Source organism: Peromyscus eremicus, chromosome 4, assembly GCF_949786415.1.
Source record: "Peromyscus eremicus chromosome 4, PerEre_H2_v1, whole genome shotgun sequence".
Lineage (NCBI taxonomy): Eukaryota > Metazoa > Chordata > Mammalia > Rodentia > Cricetidae > Peromyscus > Peromyscus eremicus.
Window position 1 is genome coordinate 12,113,313 of NC_081419.1, and position 12,564 is coordinate 12,125,876.

General features: G+C 43.4%; 1 protein-coding gene and 1 long non-coding RNA gene across 9 annotated transcripts in view; one reads left to right on the forward strand and one right to left on the reverse strand.

Moving 5' to 3' along the window:
- The window catches only part of Dennd1a (DENN domain containing 1A), a 502,935-nt gene extending 500,772 nt beyond the window's left edge, over positions 1-2,163 (reverse strand). For 4 of the 6 annotated variants that reach the window (XM_059260211.1, XM_059260210.1, XM_059260212.1 and 1 more), the window contains exon 1: positions 1,666-1,776. In XM_059260211.1, the coding sequence (XP_059116194.1) occupies positions 1,666-1,709 (44 nt within the window). In that variant the 5' untranslated portion in view covers positions 1,710-1,776. Of the gene's footprint in view, positions 1-1,665; positions 1,777-1,923 lie in introns of those variants that run through there. The other 2 variants (XM_059260209.1, XM_059260213.1) reach the window with 2 other exon arrangements.
- LOC131908989 (uncharacterized) overlaps positions 2,164-12,564 on the forward strand; it is a 45,846-nt gene continuing 35,445 nt past the window's right edge. For all 3 annotated transcript variants that reach the window (XR_009378715.1, XR_009378716.1, XR_009378714.1), the window contains exon 1: positions 2,164-2,758. This is a non-coding gene — a long non-coding RNA (uncharacterized LOC131908989). The remainder of the gene's footprint in view (positions 2,759-12,564) is intronic.

Genomic DNA, 12,564 nt, shown 5'->3' on the forward strand with positions numbered 1-12,564 from the left:
CACTCCTAACTATGGACAGAAATTGCACAATCAACACTCACTATAAATCATAACGACTTTTCATAACTTCTCTTTTCATATTCTTTCAAACTCACCACAGGTTAACATATTTCCCAGGCCCTTTTTTTTTTTTTTTCTTTTAACCACTCAGGAGTCAAGTTTGAAGATCAATAAGGCCATTCTTCATACTAATTTCACACTTAATACAGTTTCATGCGCCTTGGTAAATTCCCTTGCTCAAGTGCTCAGATATTACAGTGATGTGTTCCACAAAACATACTGAAGAAACATCTTTGTCAACCTGCTACTGTCAGGAGTATGAGCAGAGACAGCTAGTCAACTGAACTTCTGCTTGTTCTTTTTGAATGTTCACTCAAACACTTGATGCCTCCAGTTAGGCAAGTCTCTGAACTCTATAGAACAAGAAAGTAAGCAGCTCTGAGGTGACTTTAAGAAAGTGTTTCTGTGAGCTATTGACATCCAAGTTTATAGCTCTTACAGCTGAACTTAGCTTGGAGTGCCTTTTAATGCCAACAGTTCACAGACTACATCATTTTCCCTCCCCAGATTCTCAGACTCCTGCTTGGGTTATGTTCTAACCCCTTCCTCCCTTTTCTATAAAAATAAAAGTCACCTTATACCTCCACATTCACTTTCTAAGCAAATTTTTTAAATTTCATTCAGCAGGTATCACAGAGCTTCTTTAACACATACTAGACATCTTTTGTAAATGAGAAACCTAACTGCTAGAGAATGAACTACTGGGGAAGGGTCACACTTGCATGTGCATCACCTGGACATGAGAAGCCATGTTTGAATAATTATTAGATGTTTGCCCTTGAGGTCCTTCCTCTTTCAAACTTCCCTAGTACAATTCTCAAAATGCTGAAATAAACACATTCCACCGACTTTCCTATAAGAGGTTTATGGTGTCTTGTGAATGCTGTTTTCCCGAAAAGCCTATGCTGTAAACTTTCTTTGTAAATGTCCCTAAGCAATTCTATTAGTCATAGAGAAAAAGTGAACATTTGCTAATGATTAGAGAGATAAAGCATCTGGGGCTGGGGGAGGGAGTGGCCAGAAGAGGTCTTGGCTGTGAGGAGAGATAGTCCAAAGCAACACACCCAAATTGGACCACATAAAAGTTGCACTTTCCAAAGTCAACTTGTAAGTCTAGGAGGAGGACAACAATGTTTCAGTGGGTTCCGAAGTTAACAAGTATTAACAATTTCACCAGAAAAGGAAGCCTCAACCAGGGACTCCAAGTGAATGAACGAGTGAAGGAATGTGCCAGATTGGATTACAAAACCTTTTCAAAATCAGGTGCTCAGTTACAACCCAAAGGTATCTTCCTTCACAGCCTTTGGCCCTTGCTTGTGTGGAGACTGAGAGGAGAGAGAGAAAAAGCAAAGGCAAAAGGCCTTCCTCTGCAGGCCATCAAGCCCTTAAATCCACCAGAGCTCCCCCCCCCCCCCAAAAGAACCTCACACCACTTCTGTAATGGCCACAGGCCTCAAGCAGTCAGACTTCAACCTCTCAGGACCTGCCAACTCTCGGGGTCGCCACAAACGCACACAAGTGGGGACTTGCTTCCGGAGACCTCCCCACTCTCAGCAGCTGTATGACGGTTTTCTGAGGCTGGGTACCTCCCGCGGAGGGAGCTACCTCGTCACGTCAGCGGTTCCCGCTCTCAGGTGAGGAGAGGACATCTGATCACCCGCGCCCCTCCACCGCGCACGCACCCCGTTCCAGAGCCTCCCGCATCGCCATGGCAACCGTCCCCCTCCCCGCTTGACGCCTCCACGCGGGGCGCCCCTTCGGTCAGGGCAACAAGTCCCCCAGCGCGGCCCGCGGCCTGCAGCTCCAGCCCGGCCTCGCCTCCCCTGCGCCCAGCCCGGCCCGGCTCCGCCCGGCCGCACTCACTTGATCCTGGAGCCCATGGTCCCGGGGCCTCCTCATGGACCCGCGGGCCCCGCTCGGCGCTGCGCTGCCCGCCCGCCCGCGGCCGACCGGCCTCCCTCCGGCGCTCTCCCCGCCCTTTCCTCCTTTCCCTCAGGCTGGGGCCCGCCCGCTCGAGGACAGCTCCCTCGCCGCCGCCTTCCGGGGTTAAAGTAGTCGCTCCTGCCGGGCGAACGCCATGGTCGCGTACCCGGCGCGCGCCGCCCCCTCCCACCCGCGCAGCCGACCGCGGGGCCTGCTGGGAAGTGTAGTCCGTTCCGTGAGGCAGGCCTGGGGGCTAGAAGCGCACAGCCGGACACTCATCTACCTGAGAGAGGCCTGGGGATTCGCTGAGAAGAAAACTAGAGACTTCTGTCCCACTGCTCTCCGTCAGAATCCACCCAAAACACCCTGAAGAAACTTCCATCGTGACCCCTGAGGCCACTGACGCAGCCTGCGTTCACGCCCCTGTGGAATCCTCTTGACACGCCAAAACTTGGGGTGTCTCAGTTTGAAGGAAGCATTTGTCCTCCCCTCACATGTGCTTTAACTCAGTAACCCACAGTGACTCCGCTTTCACTGAGTCAGGCTTCGGATTCTTGGCTCCTGAATTTGAAGAATGAAGTTCATGGACCATGGAGTAAAGTTTAGCTTAAAAGAGTTTTTAAAACATCCATAGGTAGGAGCTTGAAAGAAAACAGAGCCTGCCCATCCCAGGAAATGAGGTACCAACTAGCCTCATGCCAGGGGCTGGGGATGAGTTAGAGGTGTCTCCACTCAGTTCCCAAGTCTTGTCCTCACCTGTAACTTCCGCACAAAGGTAAGAGATAGCAAGCAGCCAGAACTCTTCTGGTATTCCTGGCCTCCAGCAAGGACATTCTAGGAACTGCTGCTTTGAAGTCCTTCCTTTACCTGGCCTGTTTCTATCTTCTGTTCTCTTCATTCCCACCTAGCAACTTTGGCGTAGACGCAGTGTTGCCTCCTCAGACCAATACCTTCCTGTGAATTCCAGACAGATCTCTGTCACACCATTTATTTCATGCCCTGGTTTCCTCTTATCCTTTCCTGTTAAGACTGGTAACTCATACCCACAGGAAAATTACCTAGAAAGATTATAGGACCTGTGGTGATTAATATTTTCAACTTGACAGAATCTAGAAGCATATTTTGAGAATTCCTTCCCTGGGGATATGAAAACAATGTGTACCCTCTCCTTATAAGGCCCCAGTAACAAACCAGCATGTAAGTCCACCAAAGTTCAACCTGAGGAACCTATGAGTTTATTGGACTTATAAAGCATGAGTGAGGGTTTCTAACAGGAGTAAGCTGCACTAGAAAGTGTCCACCCTAGCATGAATGGTAGCTTTCTCATAGACATATATAATTTTCTTTAGATAACCTCCTATAATCTACTGCAATCTGTGCACTCTAATACCAGCCCCACCCCAGGCGCAGCGGAGTGTGCAGTCAGAGTAGATTGTACACAAATGGCTGGGAGGGGCAGGTGGGTTCTCTGGTGTGGGGCCAATGGCCCTCCCCAGCCCTCCGTTTCTGAGGAGCTGTTAACTGTCAGCAGACTTACTCTTGACAACTTTCTGCAAGTAGGCATAGCTGATATGAAAATGAGGCTATTGTGCGGGAGAATCAGGTTCTACAACCAAGAAGTAAAAAAGTTCTGGGACTGTCTATGAGGGAGTTTCTCGATCAGCTTAAATCAGGAGGGTGGTCCTATTCCATGGGCTGGATTAAAAGAGAAGAGGGAGCTATCAGGCAGCATTCCTGGCTCTGCTTCCTGACTGGATTCTTTGTGACCAGCTGCCTCCCTCTCCTGCTGCCGTGCCCTCCCCACGTGTCATACTGTACCCTCAATCTGTGAGCCAAATTAAACCTTTCCTAAGTTGTTGGCAGTTTGGGGGTTTTGTTTGTTTTGTTTTGAGACAGGGTCTCACGATCCAGCCCTGTTGGCCAGGAACGCAGAGATATGCCTGCCTCTGTTTCCTGAGTGCTGGGCTTTTAAATTGCTTTTGTCAGGTGCTTCATCAGAAGAAAAGCAACTAATACAGGACTGGTGGGGTGGCTCCGCAGGGGCCCCTCTGCTTCCTTTATTGGTCATTATGAGGGCTCTAGTACTGAAACTTCCTCTGATCACAACTGTCCCTGTCAGCAATTAACAAAAGGGAAACTATTTGAAAGCCAAGATCATTAACCTACTATTTGTCCCTGCCGTACCCCCTCCCCCTGAGAGACTCACTTTCGTGAACCCCAGTTTCATGACGTCTAGGCCTGGAGGGCCCACAAAGGAAGCAATAATGATAGATCCGTTTAGTGAGGGCATGAGTGCATGCCCTTTATGAATTAGGCACAATATTCCCCAGGACGGGTTCATGCCAATCCTCATGATGCTCCTGGGAATTTGCCCTCCCCATTTGCAAAGAGGAAACTGAGGCATATTCACCAGGTGAGACACTAACAACTAGTGAAGTCAAGATCAACATCAGTACTGAGTGATTCCAGACACATGTCAGATCTAGTCATTCTTGAGGGTGGCACTTTCGGACACAAGTCAGAAGATACCATAAGCTCACAGAGTCCCTTTTAGTACTGGGCTTTTTCTTTCTCTTCCTTGCCTCCTTCAGTTTTCTCTTCTGAAATGCCATTCATCCCTTCTACCATTTTAACTTTTATAAATCCACAAAAATGTCTCCCTACTCTCCACTCATCTCATAGTCACTAGTAACATCCTAGGCTCCCAGCAAGGCAGAAAGTAAAGAGAACACAATGTAGAGAAACTCCTTCTTTGGGAGTACCTCCAGTTAAAAATAAGATCTCCCTTTTGTCTGTGCCTTGAGGTTGTTGAAAGGCAAAGGGTGAACTTTTTTGAATAAAAAAAAAAATGAAATATCCAAACTGCCGTTTTGAAATCAAAGTCTGCACCCAGACACCAACACCAACTAAACACCCCCAGGAGCAGTGTTCTGCTAGACAGGCAGCGGCTCCCCGTGTTTATTCACCTTGTTTTCTATGAAACCTCTCCAAGGAGCAGTTGTTATCAAGATCTTCTCTGGAATGAGCAGTCAGTTCAAAAGCTCTGTGCAGGGGACTATAAATAAAACAAAGTTATCTGGTGGAGGGCAAAAGTTGGCTGCTTTTCAAAGAAGGTTGTAGCCATCCTGGCCACAAAAATGTCTGAGTGCCTACTGGGTGGCTGTGTGTGTATATGTGTGTGTTGTGTGTTGGAAGGGGAGGCAAAAGGTAGGGCTTATGTATCTGCCCAGGTGGCCTCCAGACAGCAGGGTGGTCTAGGGAAAGAACACAGAGTTGGGAGTCTGGCCTGTAGTACTGTTTGCAGCACTGTAAATTTAAGCAAATAATTGGGCAATTGTCTATTTCCACTTCCTCCTCTGTAAAATGGGTAGAGAGGATGAAGAGGTGCTCAAATCATAAGACAGGATGTGATGTAGGAGCCGACAGTGCAGGAACCTGGAACCAGGCTACCTGGATTCCAATCTCAATTCTGCCTCTTACAACATATGTGAACTTGCTCACTTCTGCCTCTTACAACATATGTAAACTTGGACTAGTTTTATCTAATCTCTCAATATCTTGGTTCTTTGTAAAATGGGGGTGATAATATCCTATAGTAAGTGAAGATGAGAATTAAATTAGTGACAATGAAGTATAAAGTGACTAGCATGTAGTAAGCACTCAAAAAGTATTGGCAACTGGTATGTACAAAACTCTAAGCACAGTTTAATGTTTATTTCACTTGTTAGTTTGATTATTTGCATTGCTGGGAAATAAACTCAGGGCCTTGTGCTTGTAAGCACTCTGTTCCCACGTTATACCCCTAGCCCTGACATTCATTATTAATAATAATAAGCATAATAAGGATTGGGAGGATAATTCAGTTAGTAAACTGCTTACTTTGCAAGCATGAGGACCTAAGTGTGATCTGCAGAATCCATGTTTAAAAAAACAAACAAACAAACAAACTAAATGTCAGGCATAGTAATGTGCCTGTAATCCCAGTGCTGGGGAGAAACGCTTGTCCATTCCCTTGAGCTAGATATGTTCTAGGCCATTGGAGACAATGTCTCAAGGAAAAGGTGGATGATGCCTAAGGAATGACTGTTGTTGGTTGTTTCTTACTCTTTTGGGGGGCCTGCCACCCAGCTCCCAGATAAATCACACATGGAGGCTTATTCTTAATTATAAATTCCTGACCTTTAGCTTGGCTTGTTTCTTGTGAGCTTTTTTAACTTATACCATCTACCATTTGCCTCTGGGCTTTTTCCTTTTCTTTTTTCTGTAATCTTACTTTCACTCTTACTCCACGTCTGGCTGTGTGGCTGCGTGCCTGGCCCCTGATGTCCTCCTCCTTCTCTGGCTCCTAGATCTCTCCTCCCAGATTTCATCTTCTATATATTTTCTTTGCCTGCCATGCCCTCCTATCCTTTGTCCTGCCTTGCTGTTGGCCATTCAGCTCTTTATTAGACCATCAGGTGTTTTAGACAGACACAGTACACAGCTTCACAGAGTTAAACAAATGCAACATGAACAAAAGTAACACACCTTAAAATACTATTCCTCAACAAATCACACCTGAGGTTGCCCTCTACCTACCTACCTGCCTACACACACACACACACACACACACACACACACACACACATACCTGCATACACACAAATATGTACACATGCTCACACACACAGAAACATAATAGTTCTGTACTTGGGTTCAAGAGCCCAGAATTCCTAACCCTCCTTTACTGTTTATATTCTGTTAGTTTCAATTCAATTCAATTGTAAAGGATAGAAATCAGAAATAACAGTAACTGAAACAAAAATAGAAACTTATTTCTCTTTCATGTAAGGACTAAAGATGAATATTATAGAGATAAGATGACAATTCCAAATCATCAGAGCTCTAGGATTCCATCTTGCTGCTCTCTTTCTTATTCTTTTTTTTTTAAGTAATTGATGTATTCTTATTTTATGTGCATTGGTGTTTTGCCTGTGTATATGTCTGTGTGAGGGTTCCCTGGAACTGGAGTTACAGACAGTTGTGAGCTGCCATGTGGGTGCTGGGGATTGAACCCGGGTCCTCTGGAAGAGCAGTCAGTGCTCTTAACTGCTAAGCCATCTCTCCAGCCCCTCTCTTTCTTATTCTACAAACACATCTTCCATTTCATCATCCAGGCTGGCTACTTGAACTTGAACTATCAACCTGCAACCCAGAAGGAAGAACCTATACACCCCAAACTCTGACCTACAAACAACTTCCCAGGAGTTGCTCACAGCACTTCCATGTTTGTTCCTCAGCCCAGAACTTAATCATGAAACCTCATCTTACTGGGAAATATGGTCTTTATTCCAGATAGTCATGTGCACAGCTGAAGGCAGTAGTAACATTTCCAAACAAGGAGAGGCAAATATTGCAAGACAACCAGTGTTAGCCATGTGTGATTTTGTGACCTTGGACAAGACTTGACCTTCTCCAGTCTATATCCTTACACTCAAAGCAAAAGAATCAGGCCAGGATCTCTTCCCAAAGTAATTCCATTTCTGAAATTCTATAATTCAGTGTCTCATTATTTTCTATAATTCTTTTATCTAATGTCATTCAAATAAAATGAGATCTCCCTGCCAAGTGCATGGCATAATCGATGGTTAGAATTAAAATCCTCCAATGAGAAGAGGATTGGAAACGTTGCCACACAGACTGTTGTTAAAATAGGCTAAGTGAATGGAACAGATAAGAAGTCACAGCACTGTGTGATTCCTCCTGCACTGATGTTCTGATACACCAAAGTTTCTAAACTTGCCTCAAAGCACCGTTGCCTGTTGGTTTTTCTGCTTAGGACTTATGTAGCTGTGTTAGTAGAGGGCCTCCAAGCAGCTACCATGCATCCTAATTATACAGTATTAAATGGCAGAATAAATGTTCTGTGAGTCAGGGCTCTGTGGTGTGTTGTTTCTAATAGGTTATTTTTTTCTGAAATCTGACGTAGTTAATGCATCATAATATATCTGACTTCAAGCTGGGCATGGCTGACACCTATAATCCCAGTACTTAAGCTGAAGCCAGAGAATTACTGCAAGTCTGAGGCCAGCCTGGACTACAGACTGAGACTTCGTCTTGAAACACAAAACCATCATGTGGTGATATTTTATTTGTGCTCTAACAAATAAATCTTGTCTGGGGATCAGAGGAAAAAGCCAGCCTCTATATTAAGCATAGAGGTCAGGTAATAGTAGCACACACCTTTAATCCTAGCATTTGGGAAGCAGAGATCCATTTGGATCTCTGTGAGTTCAAGGCTACACTGGGAACAGAGCCACACACCTTTAATCCCAGCAGTAGTTAACCATAGAGTGCTGGAGGTCTGTACAGACAGACAGAAAGTGATAGAGCTGGGCGGAAAGAGGAAGTATTGTAGCTGAGCAGAGAAAGGAAGTAAGATGGAAGGGCACAGAAAGGTATATAGGCATGACTATACAGGAAGTAGCTCTCTCTTGGACTGAGGATTTCCTGGCAGTAAGAACTTGTGGCTGGCTTGTTCTATCCCTCTGATCTTTCAGTTTTTACCAGTATCTGGCTCTGGGTTCTTTATCAATAAGACTATTTAGCAATTTGTGTTACACCATCACTTGAAAATGTGCACATCGGCCAGGTGGTGGTGGTGGTGGTGGTGGTGGTGGTGGTGGTGGTGGTGGTGCATGCCTTTAATCCCAGCACTGAGGAGGCAGAGGCAGGCAGATCTCTGTGAGTTCAAGGCCAGCCTAGTCTAGAAAGTAAGTTCCAGAACAGGCTCCAAAGTTACACAGAGAAACCCAGTCTCGGGGAAAAAAAGAAAAAAGAAAATGTGCACATCAGTAGTTTTTAGGTTAGTCTCATCACTACTACCTAATTCTGGAACTCTTTTTTCCCCATCCACCCAAAGAAACCCCACCCCCACTAGCAGTCACTCCCCTCCCAATCTTGCAACCAAGAGTTTACATCCTGCCTCTATAGACTGGTCTATTCCAGATACATTGTAGAGGTAGAATCATATGATGTTCGTCCTTTATGCCTTGCCTCTTGACTTCATGTAAGGTTTTCAAGGTCCATCTGTGTCATTGCATGGATGAGTCGTTCTTTCTTGCCAAATAATGTCTTTTGGCTGGCTGTGCCACATTTTGTTGATCCACATATTGTTGCTGGACATTTGGGTTGTTTTCTCTTTTTTTAGTACTATGGGTAATTAATGCTACTATGAACATTTGTGTACACAGTTTTGTGTGGACATATGTTTTCAACTCTCCTGGGTGTTGTGGTTATATTCTGTAGAAAGAATCCACAGCTCATTAATAGGGGTGCTGCTCCCCTTCCCACAAAAGGAGCTTGTGATATGCAGAATCATAAAGTTAAATAGGTTTCTTTTTTAATTTATTTATTTTTATTTTATATGCGTTGCTGTTTTGCTTGTGTGTATGTCTGTGTGATGGTGTCAGATCTTAGAGTTACAGATAGGTGTGAGCTGCCATGTAGGTTTTGGGAATTGAACCTGTGTCCTCTAGAAGAGCAATCAGTGCTCTTAACTGCTGAGCCATCTCTCCAGCCCCTTAAATAGGTTTCTTAATTTTAGAATTTCTTTGCCTTTCATGTTTAGCAAAATACACTGTGACTCTCCTAAAAGGGGAATGCAGACAGGATATACCAATAGCTCAGGGAACAGGCTCAGGAATCAAGCAGACAGGCTGTTAGTTGGTTGAACTTGGAAAAAGTTGCTTAAATTCTCTGAACCTTGATTTCTTTTTTAATAGGGGGTTTGATGCCCGTCTTGTAAAGATGAAATAGTGGAAGATATGAACTTCTTGCTGTGTATTTGTTATTCAGTCAAGAGGAATGTTATTCTACTAAATTTTCCAATTGATAAAGATAAGAACTACATCAGGTTTATCGATATATGAATCTCAACATTGAGTACCAATCTCAGCATGCATGCAGTGTCCAATAAATATTTACTGAATGTGTAAATAAATGGTTTCAAAGCCCTCATTTGAGGCACTTCTCCTAATAACATCAAGTCATAGAACAAGATTTAGAATTTCTTTTCCTTAAGTTTGAGCTTAGTGCTTACCCCAAAAGCCTAACCTAAGTTTGATCCCCAGAATTCCTGGTGTAATGAAAACTGATTCCTGAGGGCTGGGGAGATGGCTCAGAAATTAATAGCACTGGCTGCTCTTCCAGAGGACCAAGGTTCAATTCCCTGCACCCACATGGTAACTCACAGCTGTTTGTAACTCCAGTTCTAGAGGATCTGGCACCTTCACACAGACATACATGCAAAACAACAATGCACATAAAAATAAATAAATCTTTTTTTAAAAGAAAATCGATTCCCAAAAGTAGTCCTCTGACTTTCACATACACACTGTGGCACATATATGTACACATGCACACACATACATATATACACACACACACAAAATCAAAATAATCAAGGGCATAGGACATAGTTCAATAGATAGAGTGCTTGCCTAGTAAGTCAGAGACCCTAGATTTGATCTCTAATAAAATTGAGTGTGGTAGCACACACCTGTTCTACTATAACACATGAGACCCTGTTTCAAAATACCTACAGCCAAACCTGACAACTGAGTTGAATCCACCAACCCCCCACATGGTAGAAGCATAGCTGAAGGAGAGAACTGACTCCTGCAAGTTGTCTGCTGAAATCTACACATGCCTATCACACACACACACACACACACACACACACACACACACACACGAATTAATTAGTGCATTTGTTTATTCCTTTTATACTTTTGTAATTGTGGTAAAATATAGATACCATAAAATTGACTGACTTAGTCATTTTTAATGTGCCATTCAGTAGAATTTGGTGCTTTTGCACTGATGCAAACATCACTACCCCCATCTCCAGAAATGTGTCACCTCCTCAAACTGAAACTCTACCCACTAAACAAAATAATTCCACCTCCACTCACTTGCTTTCCTTCCTGAAGCCCCAGGTGACATTTTTCTATTCTGTCCCTTTATGAACTAGTCTTTTCTTCTGTAAGTTCAAGTAAGTGACTGATGTGTTTCACTTAACACAGTGTCTTCAAGGTTCATTTATCTTGAAGCACATGTCAGCATGTTCTTTCTTAAAGCTCAATAAAATTTCATTGTGTGCATGTATCACATTGTATTTATTCATGAATCAATCCATGGACTCTGCTTTCAGTTGTTTTGGTTATATACCCAGAAGTGAAATGTCTGGATCATATGATAATTCTATTTTTAACTTTTTGAGGAAGTACCATACTGTTTCCCATAATAGCTGACTCAACCCTCAGTGCACCAAAGCTTGAACGCCTTCACATCCTCTCTAGTCCTTGTCATTTCTATGTTGCATGAGTTTTCTAGAGGGAGTGAATTGGGTACCTCATTGTAGGCTCAATTTACACTTCTCTAACTACTAGTAACATTGAGTATCTTTTATGTATTTATTGGCCATTTGTATATATATTTTCTTTGGAGAAATAAATGATTCAAATCCTTTGCTCATTTGTAAATAAGGTTGTTCTGGGTTGTTTTTGTCCTTTTCTTTTTCTGGGACAGAGTCTCATGTCACCCAGGCTGACCTCAAACTCTGCCTGCCTTATGATTACCACCTTCCACCTCCCTAGTGCAACCATGTGTGGTTTATGTGGTACGAGGGTCAAACCCAAGGCTCAAGCATGCTACCGTTCATATAACGGCAAGCAATCTACCAACTGCGCTATGCTACATCTCCAGTCTTTTCTTTTGTGTTTGAGCTATAAGTGATTTTTCTATATTATGAATATGAGCCTCTTATGAGATATATGGCTTGTAGGTATTTTCTCTCATTCTATGTTGACTTTTTTAACAGGATCCTTTATTGAAAAAAAATTTATTTTTAAAAATTTGATGTAGTCCAATTTATTTTTTCTTTTCTTGTCTGTGCCTTTGTAATCATGTACAATAAATATTGCCAAATCTAGTGTCATGGAGTTTCTCCTCTGTTTTCTTCTGAGAATTGTCTTGTTTTATTTAGATCTTACGTTTAGGTCTTTTGTCATCATGAATAATGTTTTGTATCAAGTGTAAGGTGGTAACTCTTTCTCTCTTTTCTTTTTTGCATATATTTGTTGGGTGAGAGGGAAGTGGGAGGGGGAGGTATGCATGTCATAGCACATTTGTGGAGGTCAGAGAACACTTGTGGAAGTCAGTTCTCTCCTTCTACCATGTGGGTCCCAGGAATTCAGCTCAGGTCATCAGGCTTGGATTAAGCACCTTCATCTGCTGAGTCATTATCAGCCTGGGGTGGGGAACTTGGTCATTTATTTACCTATTTATATTTAGACAAGGTCACTCTGTCTAGCTCTGACTATTCTAGAACTCATGATATAGATCAAGCTGGCCTCGAACTCACAATAGATCTGCCTGCCTCTGCCTTTCAGTGCAGGGATTAAAGGTGCCATTACACCTAGCTGGTTTTTGGATCTCAGGTAAATCAGTCAAGCACAGTGTAGCAGAATGTTCACATTATTCTCTCCTTTATTATTGAGCAGTTGGAAAGAGGCAAGCCATCTTTGCAAGGTAGTATAG